This window comes from Dermacentor albipictus, chromosome 6 (genome assembly GCF_038994185.2).
Source record: "Dermacentor albipictus isolate Rhodes 1998 colony chromosome 6, USDA_Dalb.pri_finalv2, whole genome shotgun sequence".
In the NCBI taxonomy this organism is placed as follows: Eukaryota; Metazoa; Arthropoda; class Arachnida; order Ixodida; family Ixodidae; genus Dermacentor; species Dermacentor albipictus.
Window position 1 is genome coordinate 69,458,292 of NC_091826.1, and position 20,876 is coordinate 69,479,167.

Below are 20,876 nucleotides of genomic sequence, written 5' to 3' on the forward strand. Positions count from 1 at the left end.
CCGCTCTACGACCTTCAACTCCTTCAAATGGTGGCAGCGGCGAGATCGTCCGACAACTCCTACATCTGGTTCACAGCGGTGGGATCGCCCGACGAATCTGACACGAGCCCAAAAAACGTGGGAAATACAATACAACTAAACGAGGTCTCATCTGATTATATTTGTTTTACTTTTTGATACTGTCAAACCCTACGAGGATTCATTATAGGCACGTGCTTTAGAATAAAGAAAAAAGACACATAAGCAAGAATAAACGTGTGGTGGAAACCACAAAAGGACAGCATAATGCGTAGTGAAAGTATCAAGGCTTACCTAATACAGTAACGTATGTGAACAGGCTAGACAAAGGACGGTAAAAAAGGTAGTACGCAGACAAACACTGTCTTCATCCTACCTTTATCTCGTTATGCGCAGATTAAACAAGATTTCATAATACATACGCGAACAGTCTACACAGACTAATGAAAGATAGCATTAAAACACAGTTATGTGCAACATGTCCGGAATAGAATGCATTTTGAAAGATATGAAAAACATATGATGTGACGCACCTGCAAACTCATTGTGATGGAAAGGTTTAACACAGAGAGCACTGGCAATTTTGTCAGTTGCAGGAATTTACGTATTGTTGAACAATAATTAAAGTTTATTTTTATGCATAGAAGGAGCATTTGTTTTTTTCACTCAGAAGCTTAGTAAGGAAAAAATTAAGTGCCTGACAACTGAACCTTCGAACCTCTAGAGCTTTGGCTACAAGAATGATATTACGAGACAGCCATTACACATACTCATAAGTGGATGCGGAAATGTCCACCACGAACGTATTTTAATAACAGTATAGCCAGTATACTTGCACTTAGCGACCACAGAATGGCGAATTATTGTTTACCCCTTTGAACCCGAATACATTCAATTCAACAACATTGACCAATTCAATTGGTCAATTCAATTCAATTCAACATTGACCTTATGAGCGGACGACGTGGCGTGCTCACGGGCACCCGCTTCATTCGGATGGAAATGAGCGCCACAACCGAGGTTCCCAATTACCTGCGATTCTCTGGTCATCGTGTGACGTTTGACTACCGCGGCTTGCAACTGCCACTACACCCTGCACAGTGCACCGCAGCGTTCTGTGGCCGTTGTGGTATCCATGGCCATGAAAGGGACGTATGTGACCGTCCTTGTTGGCGTTGCGGGGATCGTCACCCTACGGTCGCGTGCCCTGTGCGGCGTTCATACTCGGACGCTACTGCTGGAGCCTTTCCCCCCTTACCACCGCTTACCGCTGGCGTCAACTGCGGTTGCGACTGCGCGTGACACCGTAATCAAAGAAATTGCCCTGACCCCGCCTCAACCAGCGTCGGCAAAGGAAAAAGAAGAGGCATGCTCGGGCAATCAAAACATACCATGTTCGCCGGCCTCCTCTGGGTGGATAGTGGCATTTGGTTGTGTACTATTTTTGTTTAGGTTACGGATTTTGTGCATATATGGACCCGCGCAGGCCATTAGGCCGAATGATTTTTTTCGTGACCTGGACGTGTATTTCCTGGAAGGTCGTCATGTGGTGCTTGTTGGAGATTTTAATCGCGTTTTAGACACGCGAGCAGATGTGCAAGGCCCGAGTTGAGGTCGCCCTGATTGGAACGCACGGGAGTTTCGTCGCCTCGTCCAGCACTTTCCGTTGCTGGATATACTTTTTAATGGTTCTTCATTTGTCTGAACGTGGTGACGCGGCGCGTCGTCAAGCAGGTTAGACGTACCGAGCCTATGTGCCAAGCATTTTAGCTCAGTATGTCTCCCAATCTGATGTGATAACATTACCTTCATATCCTGTTATATTTCCCATCACAGACCAGTTATACTTGAAATTTGCTTCCCTGCTTCCTCATCCGTAAAACCTTGGCGTCTCAACATCCGTGTTCTACATGAAGCACACTCGTGCTCTTGTTTTGACTGTCAAGAGTCTTGCGCGCCTCTGTTTCTAAATCTGACCCAGAGTCAAGGGACGCGCTCAAGGTGCAGTGGCGTCTGCATTGTTCAGTTGAACGTCGTGCACTCAGACGACGCACGTCAGAAGAACTGGTGGATACCGCCACGGAGCTCTGTTTGCCCTTGGGGCCAATCGACTGACTCCGCTGATGCGGTCATGGCAGCGTGAGCTACGGAGGCGTTTCCAACCCCTCATCGCAGCGTCGTTTTTGTAAGCTGCTGCTTGGCGATGCAACCGTAATCCGTGTGCACAACCTGAAGTTCTGCGCTTTGCAAGAAACTCTCTTTCTAGACAGCCGAATGCATTCGGTTCTGCGACCCCAAGAGCCCTTCCTGTTACGTCGCCTGCCGCGCGTAACAGGAAGGGCTCGTTTTGAAAACATGGCACGCACGACTACGCAAATAGATCCTGGTTCTCGAGGATCTCGTACAATGCTTAGTCGGCTGCCTCAGATTCCACCTGAGATAGCTGACCGTCTTTGTGCACGAATAGGACAGCATCATGTATGCTTTGGCAGTCTCTCGTTCAGACTCGCACACAGTTTCTCGTTCGTTACGCATGACATAATGACGTACACGCTGACCAGGTCAGCACGAGGTCTCTTGGTTTCACTAGATCAAGAAAAGGCATTCGATCGCCTTGAACATAGCTACCTATTTAATGTACTGACCTCGTTCGGCTTTTCATTAAATTTTGTGGAACTTATTAGGAATGCCTATTAAAATATCCGAAGTACATTATTTCTTGATGGTCGTGAAGGTGCACCATTTCCCGTCACTCGTGGTGTTCGTCAAGGGTGCCTCTTTCCCCAGTACTCATTGTGCTCAGCCTGGAGCCATTTTTGAGCTTGGTGCTGTGAAGGTGACAGCGTTTGCTGATGACATCACACTGCATCTCCGGAAGGAAGACAGCTTATCCCGTAGCCTTCGAGTTTTCACTGAGTACGGAAACAATACAAGTGCAGCGCTAAATTTTAGAGCGCAGCTCTTTGGCGTCCGTTCCTGGGTTTCGCGTCGTCGTCGGCGTTGTCGTCGGCCTCGTAACCAGCTCCGCCCCCTTTCATCCTCCCAGCGCTAGCAGCGACCGACTGATACCGCTGGATGCCACTGACGCCGCTAGAGAGTTAAAATAACGTGACTGCATAGAACACCGTCGCCGCCATGCAGAAAGAGGAGGAAAGGGTCCCCCCCCCCCTGTTCTTGTGTGGCGGATAGGGTGCTCTTCAGTTGCCGACGCGCCGGTTATTTCACGTAGGCCCCGGCACGTCGACGAATACGTGACCACCTTCCCACGGCTAGACCTGGTTCTTAGCGCTGCGGAAGCGAGGGTATCATATTGTTTGTGTCGGCATCGGCGGCGTTGTCCCTGAAACCAACTCCGCAGCTGGGGTTGACTCACTATCGGCGTCAGCGGCATCAGTCAGTCGCTATCTCTTCCCTCCTCCCTTTATCGTGTTGTCCGCTTGCTGCGCGCGCTTCTGCCCCCATCGTTTGCCACTGGGTGTACACGCCGCCCCCCTCCCCCCTCTTCCTGCGAGTCTCCGGTTGTCAAAGCGCCGGCTCGAACTTAATTCCTTTCTTCGCTCCTCCTCCAATGCAACCCCTGTGCGGTGGCAATCAGAGAGTCAGATCGGTGGCGGCGGATCTGTATATGTGCACCGCCCGAGCCGAAATTGCCGCTGCCGTTCGCCCTGTGCGGTGGCAATCAGAGAGCCATCGTAACGCGTCCCACGGCTGTGACAACCTCGCGAGGCACTTGTATAGATCTCGTCTTTGAGAATCAAGCATTGGTGTACCAAGTCCAACATGTCGAAGCTTCCTTATGACCGTCAGCAAGTCGTGTACCAAGTCGAACATGTCGAAGCTTCCTTCATGACTGTGTACCAAGTCGTACCAAGTCGAAGCTTCCTTCATGACTGTCAAGAACTGTTAGTGGAGTCTTTGTTAAAGGAATACGTGTGAAAAAAAAATTCTGTGATAGCGCATACATGTGTTGCTCGATTTCTTTGCCTCAATCTATCGAAAAGGTGAAACAGCTTATTTGCTGCGCTCAAATTTCGCATTAGGAAGTAACGTAATCGTCGGTAATTTTTTTTTTCAAACTGTCGTTATTTGTTCATTGGTACCGTCTTCAAAAGAGCGATCTTATTCGTATTTTAGGCCTTGATTACACCTAAGATGGCATATGAAACTCTGTGTGGCTCTTAATTGTTGAAGATGTAATATTCAGGATATTCAAGGGTATGATTTACCCTTATTAGAAAAAAGGTACATAGCACAGTCTGTATTTTGCGGCCGTGTACGTATAGTACGGTTGTCACATTGTACAGCCACCATTACGTGTTACTAGTTCATTGAAGTCCCTTCTTGGTTCCTTCTTCTGGTCGGGCAGCACAGAACTGGTCCGTCGCGCGGCGCTGGGGAAACCACGCACTCGCGGTGGGTTCGCGTTCCCATCTGTGTCTCTCCGCTGCCGGCTGCTTGCTCTGCGATTTCTGCTCCGCGTATTACAGCGTGATCAATGTCCTGAGCGTGAACTCGCCTGCTGTTTCCTTGGTACAAGCATTCGTTACATGCTATCGGGCGTGCACTTAAATCGAGGACCACACGTGTTAAGCGCACCTGCATTTTACTCTACGGCCGATCGGTACAATGACATCACCAAGCACTACCAGCTAGGCAGGCGGTTGCTGCCCCCACCTCACCCCATGCTGAAACGTCGCCAGGCAGTCATCTGGCGACAATTGCAAACAAAAACATTCCCCAGTCCGGTGCGATTGCAGCACATTTTCCCCGCGCAATACCCGACTGCTCTTTGCAAATTATGTCAGGAAACTAGAGCGACGCTGTCACACATGTTGTGGGAGTGTCGGGGTTACATCAGCTACAATGGCAGTAGCTCCGGAGGCTCTTGCGTCGAAGTGGGCCGCCGCTCTGCGCAGCTCCAACCTCAAGACACAAGAGTGGGCTGTCCAGCAAGCCCGAGAGGCGGCGACGAGGCAAGGCCTCGAAGTCCCCTCATGGGAGACCTGAGCCCGGGTCGTCAAATTTGCCGGATTCTAAATAACGTTGTTTCCATCCATCCATCCAACAGATATGTCCTGATGTACACGTTCTCGAAAACCGTCTTGTAGATATATGTCAGTCTTACTGCTTCCTCTAGTTCCCCCAGCACGCATCGCACGTTCCAATAACGTGTCGTGGGATGCGATAACGGCGCCATTTCTGTCTGGCCACTTTCGCGACTTAATGTGGCGTCTAGGGTGGCAAGTGCTCGCAACGCGTGACAGACTAGAGCGCTGGGGCATATAGTCCCATCTTCGCTGTGTCCCAGTTGCTCCCTTTAAGAATCCAACAAGCATGTGCTGCTGCAATGCGTCGCTGCTGGGGTATTTTGGAGGGCCGTGCATGCTGGTTTCCGGGCCCTGGAGTTAAACGCTTTATTACATCTGGTCGCTTCTCACGTGGCCGCTTCGCGCGACTTTTATTTGCTGCTGTGGCCTTTTGTCTGTGGCGTAACCGGTTCGAGGCAGTTGCCGCGGGACATCGCCGCCTTGCTCCTTTTCCACTTCTGGGGAGGCTCCACTTTGAGCTATTGTCGTTTCTGTCAGAGGATTTGCTCTTTCTTGGGGAAGAGGAGTCTTTCGACAGCGGTCATGCCGTTTCCTGTCAGTGACTGACGGATGCATATATGTTTTAATTTTCAACCAGCCTGGTTGTTGTAGCCAGGCCATTAAAAGAATTCACTGAATATAGATGTACGTAGGTGCCCGTGACTTCTGTGTGATCCCGTATGCATGATCATCTTTGTATATACACATATCACAGCATCGCTACAAAACTATGTTGAGTCACATCATCATTGTACATAACCATAGTGTACACTGTATATATTGAACATAATATTGTGTAAGGTGAGAATTAATTTATGTGCAACTGTGCGTTTCCGTGGGTCTATGTGGTTATAAGTTAGTGAGTGTGGACTCAGAGACATCTTTTAATACGTGCCATGTATACAATGCTTCGTACATTGCATATATTCTCGTCCTGGTGGAATTGTACTGTGATTGTGGCTGACTGATCGTATCGCCTCTTCTTTCTTGGAAATAAACTTTTCCTAAACACACTGCTTCCTTTTTTGTAATAATAATAATAATATTTGGGGTTTTACGAGCCAAAACCACTTTCTGATTATGAGGCACGCCGTAGTGGAGGACTCCGGAAATTTTGACCACCTGGGGTTCTTTAACGTGCACCTAAATCTAAGCACACGTGTGTTTTCGCATTTCGCCCCCATCGAAATGCGGCCGCCGTGGCCGGGATTCGATCCCGCGACCTCGTGCTCAGCAGCCCAACACCATAGCCACTGAGCAACCACGGCGGGTTCCTTTTTTGTATATGTTATCGTCCTTGTGGAATTGTGCCGTGACTTCAGCAGAGACGCGTGTCTCTGTTTACGCGTGAGAATGCAAAAGCAGATTTGGTTAAACGCTTTCAGCTTACAAATTTTCTACGATCTTTCTAAAAAAATCAGGCTCACAAATCAAGATACCGCTTCCTACAGCTGCTGAAATGCAGCTTCTCTCAAATGCAACAATTTCGTTCTAATGGATCAAACATGTATCCGATAAAAGCATTTCTGCGTTTTCCGTGTGTTTAAATAGTGAAATAGAAGTTGGCCCTGCGCTAAAGTTTCCTCTTAATATCGACAACGTTGCGCAGGCGATGGGGTAGCTAACTGCGCCGTAGTTCAGAAACGCACCCGCCGATGGGTAGATGCCGAAAAGTAAGCACAAGCCACAGTCAACGCAAAAAAAACTTGATTTTCGCAACTGCAGACAACATTTATCGCAGAGGTAGAAATCTCAAGGTTCTTTACGCTTTGAATGCTTCAGCCGTTGTACTATGTGGTAACGCTTTAAAAGATTCACGTTCTATATTATTTTATTTCGATATACTTCTGTGCTTTACGGTCTTTCCATACACTAGATATATATTTAAACTATTACCAAAAGGGTCGATGGAGTTACTGATCCGGTTGCGGCACGTGAGGGCAAAGCCAAGCACATTGGCATCGAATTGCCTTATTGTTGATTAACAAGCGTGGTGTTACGCGCGCACAGGTAAACACAAACACATCTCGCTCTATGAGGGCGGAAATTCGCTGTCAAATTGCTGGAGTGAAGAATCGGGGCAGCTGCAAGCGAACTGACCTTCGTGCATATCTCGCTTCAACGCGAGCGAAACGTCAAAAGCACAGCGCATACGAAGCTACCGCTACTGCGCGCACTGTGCAAACATCGCAGATCGCTTTGAAGACGAGGCCCGCGCGGGCGCGCACTCTGGCCGCGTCGCAGATCACTTTCAGGACACACGAGCGCCGGCAACGCGTCCCTACGGCGTCCAACAAAGGCGTATACTATGGCGTCCACCATTCATGTGCCCAATGCCGTAGAAGACGCCGCGGTTGTCTCCACTCTGTGCGGAGCGGCGGGCGAGGAGGACATCGAGGCACCCTGGCAGCCGCCGGAGAAGAACGCCCCTCCTCCCAGCCTGAACCCCTGCATCGCGTGCGACAGGAGAGGGCACGCGTCCGGTCCGCGTTCCTCGCTCGCGCACGAGAGATTGAACTGCCTTCACCGGCACACCGTCGCACGCTTTCACTCGCACCGTGGCCTCCGCGATCAGCTCCGGCGGCGCGAACGGAGCTGATCGCGGAGGCCACGCTCGCACATACAGCATTCGGCGCGCGCGATGGTTTTATCGCCCTTGGACTTTATAGGCAACCTCACGGCGACGGCCATATAATTGCTATCGCAATAAAATGTAGCAAGGCATGTGTTAAATGTTAACGGAATTGCGCAGTTAAAGAACAATGATGTATCTAAATTATTCAGGGCAATAAGTACACATTCTCAAATGATTGCGACAGTCTGATAAGAAGACGCCATCGAGGTCGAACATTAAAATAACTACTTGCACCACGCGACGGCACACGTGAACATACGCGTAAAGGCCACGAATAGTGCGTGTTGGTATATTGAAGCTAGTGAGTGCGAAATCGGCAACGAACCTGGGCGGGCGTCGCTGCAGCTGACGAAGCGCTTTCTCGTGGTCCCTAAAGGTTTGCGTGCAAACTTCTGCAGACTTCAGCGATGTCTGGCAAGACTGCATAACTTAAAACGCATACATTTATGAAATATGGAACTAAATTTCACTTTGACGAAATTTATAAGGAGTTATTTATACTGATAAGTCAATCTTGCCGATGCTGCAGGGTTGCATGTAACTGCCTATTTAGTAGCAACGTATTAATAGCACTTAAGCAGACGACGAACGCACCTGGTTATCAACGGATATGACCCAAGTCCTGGCACGTAGCCTCCGAGATTTTTCGACGCTCTATGCGGAGCCGCGGGCGGCACCTAATCTCAGAGGCTATGTCGAGGAGCTGCGCGTCCGCACGCATCTCCCTCGACGAGCGATTCCTTTTTCAGTTCCGGCATAAATAATGTCTACTTTTGCGAATCCTTCATGATGCGTCGACTCCTATTTCGAAAGTAAGAATGTGCGCGGTATACGCTCTGTACCAACAATACATGAAACTAGGCTTTTTACGCGGTCCAAAATATTGTTGAAGTTGGCCTTTGAAGCGTTCGATATCAGTTAATGCTATGTATATGCTTAGTAGGAATTCGTACAGTTCCAAAGCTTTCATTCCTTCCCTTGTTCAGTTCGTCCCCAATTCACGCTTAATTCGTCCAAAACAATATACTTGGAATCGCCACGCAGCTGGTTAGTCGCGCTTTCTCCGAACGTGCGCTTAAAATTTCTTTCGATGCTAATTGACAACTTTTTAAGTGTGCTATCGCGAGCAATATGGAACACTGCTATGAGCGATACGCAGCGGCCACGGTCGGAAACAAAGTGGAGAGGAGGACGCTGTTCTAATAACTGTTGGCACTCGTCTCTTAACACAAAGTGCGGAACTTCGCATCGCCAACGCACATTGATAAAGCTGTTTCATATTGCGGTTACTGATAACTTTATGCACCGAAGCGTGTCTAATAGCAGCACTATTTTGAGTCGTAAACATTCGAGCGCTACTTCCCTGGGAAATCTGACCATATGCCTGCAACGCATGACATGATGCGCTCCATAAGATATACATCAGGTCCTATGGCGGCACATCTGAAAATACCTTACGCTGAAGCAGGAACAGGCGCCTAAGCGCCGCGCTCTAAAGAAAAGAAACACGATTTAAAAAGAAAAATGACTCGCTGTAAGTTACTGTGCACGTAAGCGTCTTATCGGCTATCGGCGGCCAGTGAAATGCCGTTAACTGCCGTTTTCGACAAACGCAGGCGATCTGGGAGTGCCAACAGTTAGCGCAAGAGCGCCCCCTTTCCCCTCTGTTGTCGACAACGTCCTCCGTGCATCGCTCTAACTCGGTTTCGAGGCTATGTGCCACGCCGTTCGCGTGTTCCCGCTCATATTTCTCACAACAGTAGCAGCGTATTTCAATGAAAATTTCTGAGCGTACTTAGCTGGCATGCACGTAGTTAGCATATATGATCAGCGAGGCCCATATGCGCGGCAAACTGCGACCGCAATAGAAGATGCGTATATATATTTATACGATCTGTTATTGCAGCTTTTGGTAGAAGGCTAGCTCTCACATTTTGTACGCATCTTCATAATGCGTACAGTTTGCGTGTTCAATAAAATATTGTTAGCTGAAACTTTACGAGTACGAGCGCTCATTCAGACAGCTTAAGTTTTCTCACATTAATACGGATGTTCGCATAACAAAAATACGGAATTCTGTTTGTTTCGTCCAAAACAGTGTATAGCCGTACATATAATTACAGTGAAAATGTCCGTAAAGCTGAAAACGGAGAGCACTTTCCGTATATTAACGGCAGATTTTGCCGAATTTTTGAAGTATGACATAGTTTCCGTATTTTTACCCTGCAGTTCTCCGGATAATGACGGAAATCCTCCGTATAATGACGGACATTTTTTACAGTGTATGCAATTGCCGTACTACATTCACCATAATTGTGGCAACACTAAGTGGAAGTTGTGCTTTCTAGACACTGGGATTTCAGTGACCGGTCGCGCTAATTAATAAACCGATTGGTTCAATTGCACAGCCGTGGATAAGCAACACTGCCGATACCGATAGCTGCGCGGACAATAGACAACAAACAACCTCGATTTACAAGTCTATTGCACGCGATCGACGGCCAGCTGCATCTACGAAGCCGGTGCCCCGCTGGAGCTTTCCGTGGACCTGGAAGTCGGAGCCTGCGTCGAGTAGGAGTCTACCGTCGACTACTGTTGAGTTGAAGACGGCGTTACGGAGGGTGCTGCAGGTCCGACTGACGAATCGTAGGTCCCCTTGGAAGTGCCGAGCAAACGCACCGGCGACGCCAAGCTCTCCGCGCCGCCTTCCGACGCCGATACCGCGAACCCCGTAGAACTCGACTTCCGCGAACTCGCTGGCGATTGGAGCGTGGATTGCCGAGAGTGTCTCGGCCTCGCTGAGGCTTCTGTCCCAGCCGGCGTGGACTTGGGCGAGGCCGTCGGCGGGCGGGCTCTTTCACGAGGCACGCGATGGGCGCGGGAACTCGACGCGGTGGCTTCCGGCTCCAATTCGGTGGACCAGCCGCCTCCCGCGTCGTCGTCGTGCGGCGGGACGAGCAGGGCGGCGCGAAGCGCGGTGAGCTCGTCGTCTGTCGCGCTGCCGACGGCAAACCTCGCCGCCTTGCTCGAGGGCGAGCCCTGAAGCGTCGCGAGGGCTGCCGCTTCGGTCGCGTTGGCCGTGTCGCTGGCGGCAAGGCCCGCCGCCGCGTTGCTCGGGCCGTGGCGCGCGTCCTGAGCCGGCAGGACGTGCCACAAGGCGACCATGCCGAGCACGATGACCCCGATGGCCAGCAGGCTCATGGGGAAGAACCACATGTTGTCCCTACGGCGTGGTAGCGAAGAGAGAGAAAGGGAATGTGGTTGTTATTAAAGTCCTTAAAACTTCGTAAAGTAGCGACGCTCTCCTCCTCCGCCTTCACTCCTCCTCGTTTCTCCTCTCTTTCGCGCTCCCTCCTCGACCGTGGCGCCGCCTACACTGCTCGAGCGTAGCAACGCCGCCAACATGCGCTCCTCGCCACTGCGCAGACGCTTCTCGTGCGAAAATGGCGTTGAAGCACGGCGCGAGGGCCCACGTGATGCTATTAGGCCAATAGCGACGCGGCGTCGGCCTCGGACAGAGCGCGCGAGGAGGACGCGCCATACTTCAAAGCGTGTCGCTACTTTACGAAGTTTAAGGGGTTTTAGTTGTTTTTGGCGGAGGGCGCATGATCTGCTGCTGACACTATAACTGCCTCGCTCAGTAGGGGCACAGTAAATATTGCGCGGTACAAGGGCGATCGTCGGCTGGCATCCGTCACGAGTAATGACTGGCAGTCTTATGCAGCTGGCTTCACGAGCGTGGAGGTTAGATGTGCCCCCTTCACCGGGTACGGGCACTGCAAAAGAGGCAAGCGCGGTGTGTATAGAGCCCGCAGTGACGATCGTGTCTGCCGAGTAACGAAACTGATCCACCGCGCAGAAACAGCTCAAACTACAAACAAAATCACGCACACACTTCCTCTCTAGGGAGCCCCGATTCCTGTCGGAGATTGAATGTCACGCGTACAAAAGCCTCTACGTGAAATGTGCTGCCTGCAACGTCACCAATTATGGCCGGGAACTCGTGTAAATCGTCCAATGCAGAACGCGCCAAACCGCCAATGGGAGTGCGCCGTGTTCTAAAAACGAAGAGAATAAAAAAAAACTAAATAAAGGGGAGGTGGTGGTTGTGACGTGAACTTGACGCGGTTCCTCGGATGCGGTATGGGAGGAGGCCGGAGAGGAATGTCGCTTAACTGCGGACACCTGTGAAGCCAAAGAGAGAGAGAGAGAGTGCCTGCGATGGAAGTGAAGCTCGCTATCTATGCACACGTGCCAACTATGGCCGCCAAACGATGAACTATTTGCTGCCACTAACACTAAACGGGCTTTACACAATAAATGGATGACACCGTTCTTTATTTTTTACAAACATCCTTTTTTTATGTGCGTAATGCAATCGAAATTATACTCAAAGACGTGTTTGCCACTGCATAGTTACTCACGATTTCATGTTGCTGTTTTCTATGTGTTAAATGGCGTTAAATTATGTTAAAAATGACAGATAGCACCCTCAACCGGAATGACGGAACCCTCCCCCCCCCCCATCTACACGCGCTGCTTACGTCATATTTTAAAGCCATATAAACGTAGTATCGCGCGTCCTTGATTTCATTGTGAACAAGGCTCCCGTCAGGGGAGCCGAAACGTCTTTTGTTGTATTCATTCAGCGGTCGGTGTCCTTCTTTTTACCCTTCATGATGCCTCCCGACCAGACGGGCTTCCGTCAAAACCTCGACTTCATGGTGTGAAAGCCTTCGTGAAGCCTTGGTGGCTTTTTGCGTTCACCCCACAGCATCACTGTTGTGACTTATTGTATCGTTTTTTCTGGTGTTGAAATAAACTGATAAACAAACCCTTTACTCGATCAAGCATGTCCAGCATGCGCCGTTGTCGCGCCACGCCCGACGCAATCGGAGCTAAATTTAGCCTCGCGCGCGGCGTTGAGAGGCACATTTGTCCACTTGAGCAGGAATGGTCGCGTTTGAGAGAGCCCACTATGCCAGAGTAGGTATAGTTCATCAAACTCATCGGTTGTAAGTTGTAAGGCCTAAGACTGTCCTTAGGCCTACTTAGGCCTAAGGCCTAAGACTACTTAGGCCTTAGGCCTAAGTAAGTTGTAAGGCCTAAGAGTGTCCTAAGGCCTAAGTGTCCATCCAACCCTTTTGACCACGGCGGAACATATCCATCTCCGCAGGGAACGCAAGCGGATGAGATGTAGGCAAGCGCAGGAACCCCAACCATCTACGAGCAAAAGGGGGGGGGGAGGGGGCGATGCAGATTAACGCAGATCAGTCTCGGGCGCGACTAGTAAGGGGTCATTTCTGCACCGTAATGCCCAACAACTCTTTGCAAAAGAAACAGGTCCTCTGCCAATAGGGTGAGAGCACGATTGCGAAATTAGACCGGGAGGCCCCCATTAGCTGTAGCGTAAGTCATGCACGTGAGCTTTCAAACGCGTGAATAAAAGTGACTTGTGTAGTGGTTATGCCGTTTCTGCGCCCTAGCGCCCATACACCATCTGCATTACGTGCAAGACGTTTAAAGTACATGACTGGGGATGCGTCCCCGATGCAGCCTATCCGATTTTCTAATCGCTGCAGCAGAACGCTCCCCTAGAACAGTGCTTTACAAATCCTATAAGGACACATTCGCAAAGCTTTTCGTTCGTGAGTGTTGTTTGTCACTGCCGAGTCCGTCTTTGCTAATGTGTCCAACATGACAACTGAGTGGCTGCTGGCATGCTCTTACGAAGGGTAGCAAATTTGACAAATTCTCGTTAACGTCACTGCCTTTTCTTCCCTCTCTCTCTCTCTCTCCGACAGGGCCCGATGAGGGGCCTTTTAGATAGGCTGGTGACGATACGGGTATTGGCGACGGTATATACATGTATGCCTCCCAAAAGTATAACACCTTAATACACGCACCAGTCCCAGATGTATATCGTCGACGGTCGCCGGAGTTCGTCCCGGGTATAGTCCGAGGGCAACACCAACGGCGACATCATGGGTCGGTTCAGGGCCGGCGGCCATGCGGACGAGGCCTTGGTTCCGGACTCGCCTCCACTGGTCGGGGTGTCCGCCCCGGATTCCGGCGTCTTGGACTCGTTCGATTTGGTTTTCTGGCTCGGAGACAGGTCCTTGCTGGCCGTGGAGCCCTTGCCTTTCTTGCCAGACTTGCCCTGCTTCGGCTTGCCCATGGCTCAGGTGGAGTTATTCCCCGTAGTGTTGTTCTTATTACCGTGCTCTCGAAAAAAAAATGGCCTCCGTCTTGGTGTTCCGTCCTTGTTCCCGAGCGATGGCACCTACCCACTGTAGGGAATTAGGCAAGAAGCAGGCGGTAAGAAATAGAGAATTACAAAAAGTGTAAAGGAATACAACATTCCGACAGATTAACCCATCTCACGGTGAATGTCGACGTCAGTCCAAACAGCATTGAAGCAGTGAAGTGACCCGCCATATTGCCAAGTTATTCACCTCTGTGTAGTCGACTTCATTTTTCGGTTACCGACATCTTCTTCTCTTCTGTGCAACTCAACGCTTCCATCCATCCCGTGAGACCAATTCCCCTTGTGGGTACGAGCCATGTTTTGGGGCAACAACAACGCTCCTCTTTCAATGCACTCTCGTGCCATTCCGTTTACTTCGCTTCTTTCTCCATACTTAGTTGCTTTTGATGCCTACTTTTTTATTTCTCTGTAGATAACTTCTTCAACTTTCTCTTGCCGACTTTTTGCCTCTTGTTCTTCTTGTCTATCCGGACACCTACTCTGCGGTCCATACCCATTCTGGAGGATTGGCCAAGAATGTTCACATAACCAGTGTCACCTGCCCGATTGCACATATTGAATGGCCCAAGTTGTCTGTTGCGGGACGTACAAAGTGGGACATGCCCAGTTGCACATATCCAGTGGGCCAAGCTGTATATATAGAGAGAGCGATAGACAGAAAAGTTTAATGATACGATATGCAGAAGGGTCGGCCTGAGGCACATTCCTCTAGCCTGCTACTCTGGGTTGAAGGAAAGGTAAGAATGAGGAAAGGGAGAGGAGCGCGATGGGTAACGATGACGACACACGGATGGTGTTTATTCTTGCACAAACACAGTGGCACATGCACAATGGCACAAGTTAATATGCAGGTAGTGACGGGCAGGTAGTGACGGCTGATCCGGATCATGAGAAGGAAATAATCAGAAGAATAAGAATGGGCTGGGGAGCATTTGGCAGGCATTCTCAGATCAGGAACAGCAGGTTGCCATTATCCCTCAAGAGAAAAGTATATAATAGCTGTGTCTTACCAGTACTCACCTACGGGGCAGAAACCTGGAGGCTTACGAAAAGGGTTCTACTCAAATTGAGGACGACGCAACGAGCTATGGAAAGAAGAATGATAGGTGTAACGTTAAGGGATAAGAAAAGAGCAGATTGGGTGAGGGAACAAACGCGAGTTAATGACATCTTAGTTGAAATCAAGAAAAAGGAATGGGCATGGGCAGGACATGTAATGAGGAGGGAAGATAACCGATGTTCATTAGGGGTTACGGACTGGATCCCAAGGGAAGGGAAGCGTAGCAGGGGGCGGCAGAAAGTTAGGTGGGCGGATGAGATTAAGAAGTTTGCAGGCACGGCATGGCCACAATTAGTACATGACCGGGGTTGTTGGAGAAGTATGGGAGAGGCCTTTGCCCTGCAGTGGGCGTAACCAGGCTGATGATGATGATGATGATGAATATGCAAGAGGTTCGTACCGTAACGGACGTACCGAAGAGTGCGTGAATTTCCCAAAGAATACTGTTCGCATTAAAAGAAAAGTGACCGTAAGGTGGGCATATAACTTGTAGCTTATTAATACGATTAGCATTTTTGGGGACTTCACGCAGCTTTCGGGCACTCTATTTGTCGGGCTGGGTCTCTGACCGTTTTCGTGACAACTTGGGTCACTGGCGAGTCCATGATCTAATTGGTAGGGCATTTGACTGCTATGCTGTAAGAAAAAGGTCAGAAACCAACCGTGGGACCAACTTGGGTCACTTGATATGTGCTACTGCGTATGTGCCGTTCTTCAATAACAAAAAAAAAGTATATTAGAAGTTTTCTCGGCGCAGGGTTGCATCGGACCCGCGACATGTATATTGAGACAACTTTGTCTGAATATATATTCAGATATGCGCTGTCATATTTCTTTCGCCATTCTCTCGTGATCGTGCTGTCGTCATTCACATGTGATTATGCCACCGTTGTCACACCACTGTCCACATGGCGACGTCGTCGCGTAGTGCTCGTCATGCATTCGCTGTCGTACCTTCGTGATCATGCCGTCCGGGTCGTTCCGTTGTCTTCATTGCAGCTACGTCATCCGGTTCGCGTCACACAGTCGTCGCCACGCCATAGTTGTCAAACATTCGTCGTTACTCCATGTCGTCGTGCACTCGTGGTCATTCCTTTGTCGTCGTGCCTTCGTGGTCAAGCTGTTGTCGCTATGCCGCTGTCACGATTTTTATAATCGCCATCCAGTTGTCCTGTCGTCACACCCCCTTCGTCGTTCCATCAACGTCATTCATTTTGCGTCATTCCATGGTAGTCGCACTGTCGTCTTCATTGTGATGGTCGGCCCTGGCGAGCGAGTGTCACAGCGAAGTGGGCTGATACTGTGTACATTGTATGCCGCATATAGCCGGAACAATGACAATCTCAAAATTACCACTACAGATTCTAACTAACGTTCAGCATTACGCTGTGTCGCCGCATTGCTTGAACGCTAGTCACATTAAACGACGACACGCATAGTGAGATGGATTCTGCCGGATGTTTTCCCATCAGATGCACATGTTGGCTGGAGCCTGTATTAAAAGCTCCCACATTATCCGGCAGCTTGACAAAGCCGCAAACTGCCCGTTTGTGTTGATTAGTCGATCACGCATTCTCATTTCTCGTGAATGTCCGCCTCGTCGAGCAATCCAGCGGAAGGACTAAAATCGTGCAAGCTGCCACAGCCAATGCTAAAAAATTCTGCAAGATCTAAAACAATCACTAAGCTGCAGCAGGCAAGCGGGCGGGCGCACAAACACACACACACACACGCACGCACGCACACACACACACACACACACACACACACACACACACGCGCGCGCGCGCGCGCACACATCGTATATAGCGCTCTTAATAATAATAATATTTGGGGTTTTACGTGCCAAAACCACTTTCTGATTATGAGGCACGCCGTAGTGGAGGACTCCGGAAATTTTGACCACCTGGGGTTCTTTAACGTGCGCCTAAATCTAAGCACACGGGTGTTTTCGCATTTCGCCCCCATCGAAATGCGGCCGCCGTGGCCGGGATTCGATCCCGCGACCTCGTGCTCAGCAGCCCAACACCATAGCCACTGAGCAACCACGGCGGGTGATATAGCGCTCTTTGTGTAGTCTTGTGCAGGCTTGAGTGATTTTCTCGAACTCCAGCAGAAGCTATAAGCTGAATTTGTGTATTATTTCGGACCTTTACGTATTAGTGCCCGGTTTGCGCTGTTCTGATGTATGCCTAACAAGCGTTCGCGTAGATTATCTAACAAAGCTTGTTTTTTTTTTCCATCTTTCTTTCAAACGTTCCTTCTCTCGTATTCTGCCTCCCCACACGTCCGTACGCACACGTTCGTGTGCCCTCGAGTGTACTTATTAGCGCACGTGTGATTGGACACTTACAGATTGCATCTACACCCCCAAAAAATATATGCACAGAGCTTGCGCACCTCATTAGAAAAACCGACATGCGCGCCTTGCGATAAGGACTTGCACCGGCGCAAGGACATAGGAAGAAGTAGTGAAGTATACGACGGTATATAGACGGCGAGGTTTCCCGTAGCAGCCTGAGGCAGGAGGAAATGCCTGATTCGGTATGCTTGCGCAACCCTCGGCGCTCATGTGAGTCGCCGCAGAGCGAGTGACGTCGGCCGCGGGCGACGATCACACCTCTGGTAAAGTGGGCGGAGACGTCACCTCACGCTAAATTATAGAAACGAAATAAAGTTTGTGCGAAGTTTATTTTAAAAGCGAAAGTATAACTTTCTCGGGTTCTTTCGCCCGTCTTTTGTGGTGCTCGGGCTTTTGCGACCGATCAAAAAAAAGGAGCCGATGCAAAGGGCCCGTGCTTGCGCACAACCGATCAGGGGAGCGCGTTCGCCGCCAAACGCCAACGACTTTAGAAGAGTAAAAATTTTGAGTCAGTCAGTGGTGTGTCGCCTTCATTTGCCCCGTCTATCGCGCGTCACCGTATAGTCACATGCTGCATCTTGTTTGAGAGGCACGCGCTTCCGCGCGATAGCTTTGGGGGGTCTGCAGGTTTAGATGCTCTGGTGGAGCCCACCGGTAAGGACAGCCTTCCTCTTTTAACACAGCCCCCTCGCACCACAGGGGGGGCTGCACTATACTATACACCAGTACTGCACCAGCACTATACCAACCACCTTCCTGTCTCTCTGTGCATTTCTGCCTCCTGATTTTTTTTCTACTCTCAAGTTTGCTGGCTTTCTCCTAGTATAACCATGTACCGACTAGCCCAACAAACCACTCTCATGAACTACATTACGCGGGAGTGCACATTGTGCAACATAGAACACCTGGACCCGAACACCACGAGGGAGCAATGGGAGGCACTGCTGTCCAGCTCGGCCCTCGACGACCAGCTCAAGCTGATTAAGAGAGCTGAGAAGATGGCAAGAGCCAGCGGAGCCCTGGACTTTAGCGGAGCCCCGACCATTAGCGATCATCCCCATCATTCTTTCCATAAAGCTTATCCTATCCTACCCCCATGTGGCGGCTGCGGGAGGGGAGGACGGCGATCACCTTCCAAAACGGCGCTTGTGTCGCTGGAGACAACACACATACACATGACTAATCGGCTTGTATGTATGGTTACACGGTGAAGCAACACAGGCTACCTTCAGTGCGACAAATGTACGCCTTCAAGCGTAATTCCAACGTGGTCGTGGAATGAACGAGTGGTTATTTCTTTTTAACCAGAGGTCGGATTTGATTTAAATTTAACGGAGCTTCGTATGCGCATGCGCTTTTGAGTAACATCAGAACTAAAAGATGTTAGAAGGCGGTACCCATAGAGGGTCGCAGCTTTTCAATTATTTAAATTTGACAAACAAGTCAGGCGCGTGTACAGTAAACGGCACTTGTGAGGGTTAAGCGTTCCAAAGTCACTCACGGGCTATGAGACAGCCCGTTAATTTTGACCACATAGCTTTTCTTTTTTAACGTGCACCTAAACCTAAACACGCGGGTAAGTTTAATGTGGTAAGTATTATTCAGTATCACCCCCAGATATCCTCGTACGTGTATCGTGATTTAATTTTATGGTTTAATTATAGTTTAATTTACGGTTTTGTTGTGCCTTCTTTTGCTTTCTAACAATCTCTGTCGTTCATGCATTCTTTTCGTCAACTGTTCATTTCGTGTGCCTTCTGGCTTATTCTGTGCAACAATTAGTTATGCACACACCAGCTATGATCACTCTGAGATCGCAGTATAAATAAATAAATAAATAAATAAATAAATAAATAAATAAATAAAAGCGAGTGCAACTGCGTTCTCCGTAATCAAGCAAGAAGAAAAAAGAAGACAACATAAAAGCATGCCAAACAGCGTCAGCATATATGTATCGCCTAAGTACATATACATCTTAATAGATACAGCGCACAATACATAACGACTTCTTTGATTGCCATAATTTCTCATATTTGGCCTACAACACAGTTCTTGGGCACTCGTTGTGATCCACTAAACGTTCAGATTGCCGATTATGTGCAGACTCTTGACCAATACTCCAGAATTAGCGTGTGCCACGGTAACACAGAGTTTGTAAAAAAATCTTTAATGCGTTCAGATAGGCGCCGTCTTCAGTTTCCCCCGTACATCTCTCCTCCCCATTCTCCTTCCCACAAGCATCAAACCTCGCATTCGTCCTCGTAACCTCTCAGCGTCGACGTCTCGCCGCCTGCCTGCCTCAGCCGCACTTAGTGCTCGCATTTCGGCACAGCCTGCGAAAGTTGTAATGAATAGGCATAAGGAATGCGCGTGAGTCAAAATGGCAGCCTGCGCAGTGCCCAAACGCAAACGTTGGCTGGAATTATTCACGTTGCGAAGTCTGAAAACAAAGAAAATTGTGCGCATCACGTCTAGCTGCGCACCAGTGCATTAATTGCGCCCCGAAAATTCGAACATGTTCGTTGAATCTGCGCAACCTTTTTTTGCACTCTGCGTGTAGCCGTCGGAATGCGGCACGAGATGTGGTTTGTGGCATGCCGAGCTCGTGTAGCCGGTATTAGGAAGTCCGGGAAATTGAAATTACTTTCGTTGCAAGGCTAGCACGAGCTTGTGTTCGTAATGAACCCGCCGCCATCGTGCTGGACCTCGAGGCGAGCTGTTGCGCACGGTCATGAGCTCCCTCCTGGTTGGAGTCCACGTGACTGGGGAAGCTGAGATAAATCAAACTAATCAGAAAAGCGACGTCCTGGGTATGATTAAGTTTCACGTCGTGAACGTGAGCCTCGATGATCCGAGGAAACTCATGGCCCATGATGCCTACCATCCACCGCGACCTTCTTTTGCTGGCTCAAAAATGATTCCAGCAAATAAGCAAACGCCAAGTAAACGCCATCGATGTTTTTACTAACGCTCTGTTTATTTCGAAGAACACTGCTGATAGATGGCCAATTGAGATTTGAAAAGCTGGCGGGTCCGCTCTTGGCTTTGTATATGCTGACCGGAACCTGAATGTAACAGATCTTCGCTCTGGGATAAATTAAGCTTCTAGATTGCGAGTTCGCCTTCTGTTGATAGGAATGGCTGGCCTGTGCTCAATAGTCAAGAGCAGGCACTCGTTGCTTGGGACTTGGCTTAAAGTTTAAATTAAATTCTGGGGTTTTACGTGCCAAAACCAAGGTGTGGTTATGAGGCACACCGTAACGGGGGACTCCTGATTAATTTTGACCAGCTGGGCCTCTTTACCTTGCACCCAACGAGTGGCATACGGGCGTTTATGCATTTTGCCCCTATCGAAACTCGACCCCCGCGGAGTACACTGGATACAGAGCCCTCGGACTTAGCCGCACAACACCAAAGCCGCTACGACACCAAGGCGGATGGGACGT

At 49.5% G+C, this 20,876-nt stretch overlaps 2 protein-coding genes across 3 annotated transcripts in view; both read right to left on the minus strand.

Moving 5' to 3' along the window:
• The window catches only part of LOC135910514 (protein NLRC3-like), a 69,541-nt gene that overhangs the window by 21,881 nt on the left and 26,784 nt on the right, over positions 1-20,876 (minus strand). The gene's annotated exons all lie outside the window — the stretch shown is intronic.
• On the minus strand, positions 9,876-14,219 carry LOC135910472 (uncharacterized). The gene is made up of 3 exons (XM_065442504.2): positions 14,125-14,219; positions 13,647-14,030; positions 9,876-10,963 (listed from the first exon to the last, which is right to left on the minus strand). Exons 2-3 carry the CDS (start codon positions 13,916-13,918, stop codon positions 10,330-10,332), a joined length of 906 nt encoding a protein of 301 aa, XP_065298576.2. The 5' UTR covers positions 13,919-14,030; positions 14,125-14,219; the 3' UTR covers positions 9,876-10,329.

What these genes read in the sequence shown, in the direction of transcription:
- LOC135910472 (XM_065442504.2), bottom strand. Translation starts at nt 13,918, where the DNA reads ATGGGCAAGCCGAAGCAGGGCAAGTCTGGCAAGAAAGGCAAGGGCTCC. An exon ending in ACGATATACATCTGGGACTG is followed by an intron (nt 10,964 to 13,646) that starts GTGCGTGTATTA and finishes ACCACGCCGTAG; the next exon opens with GGACAACATGTGGTTCTTCC.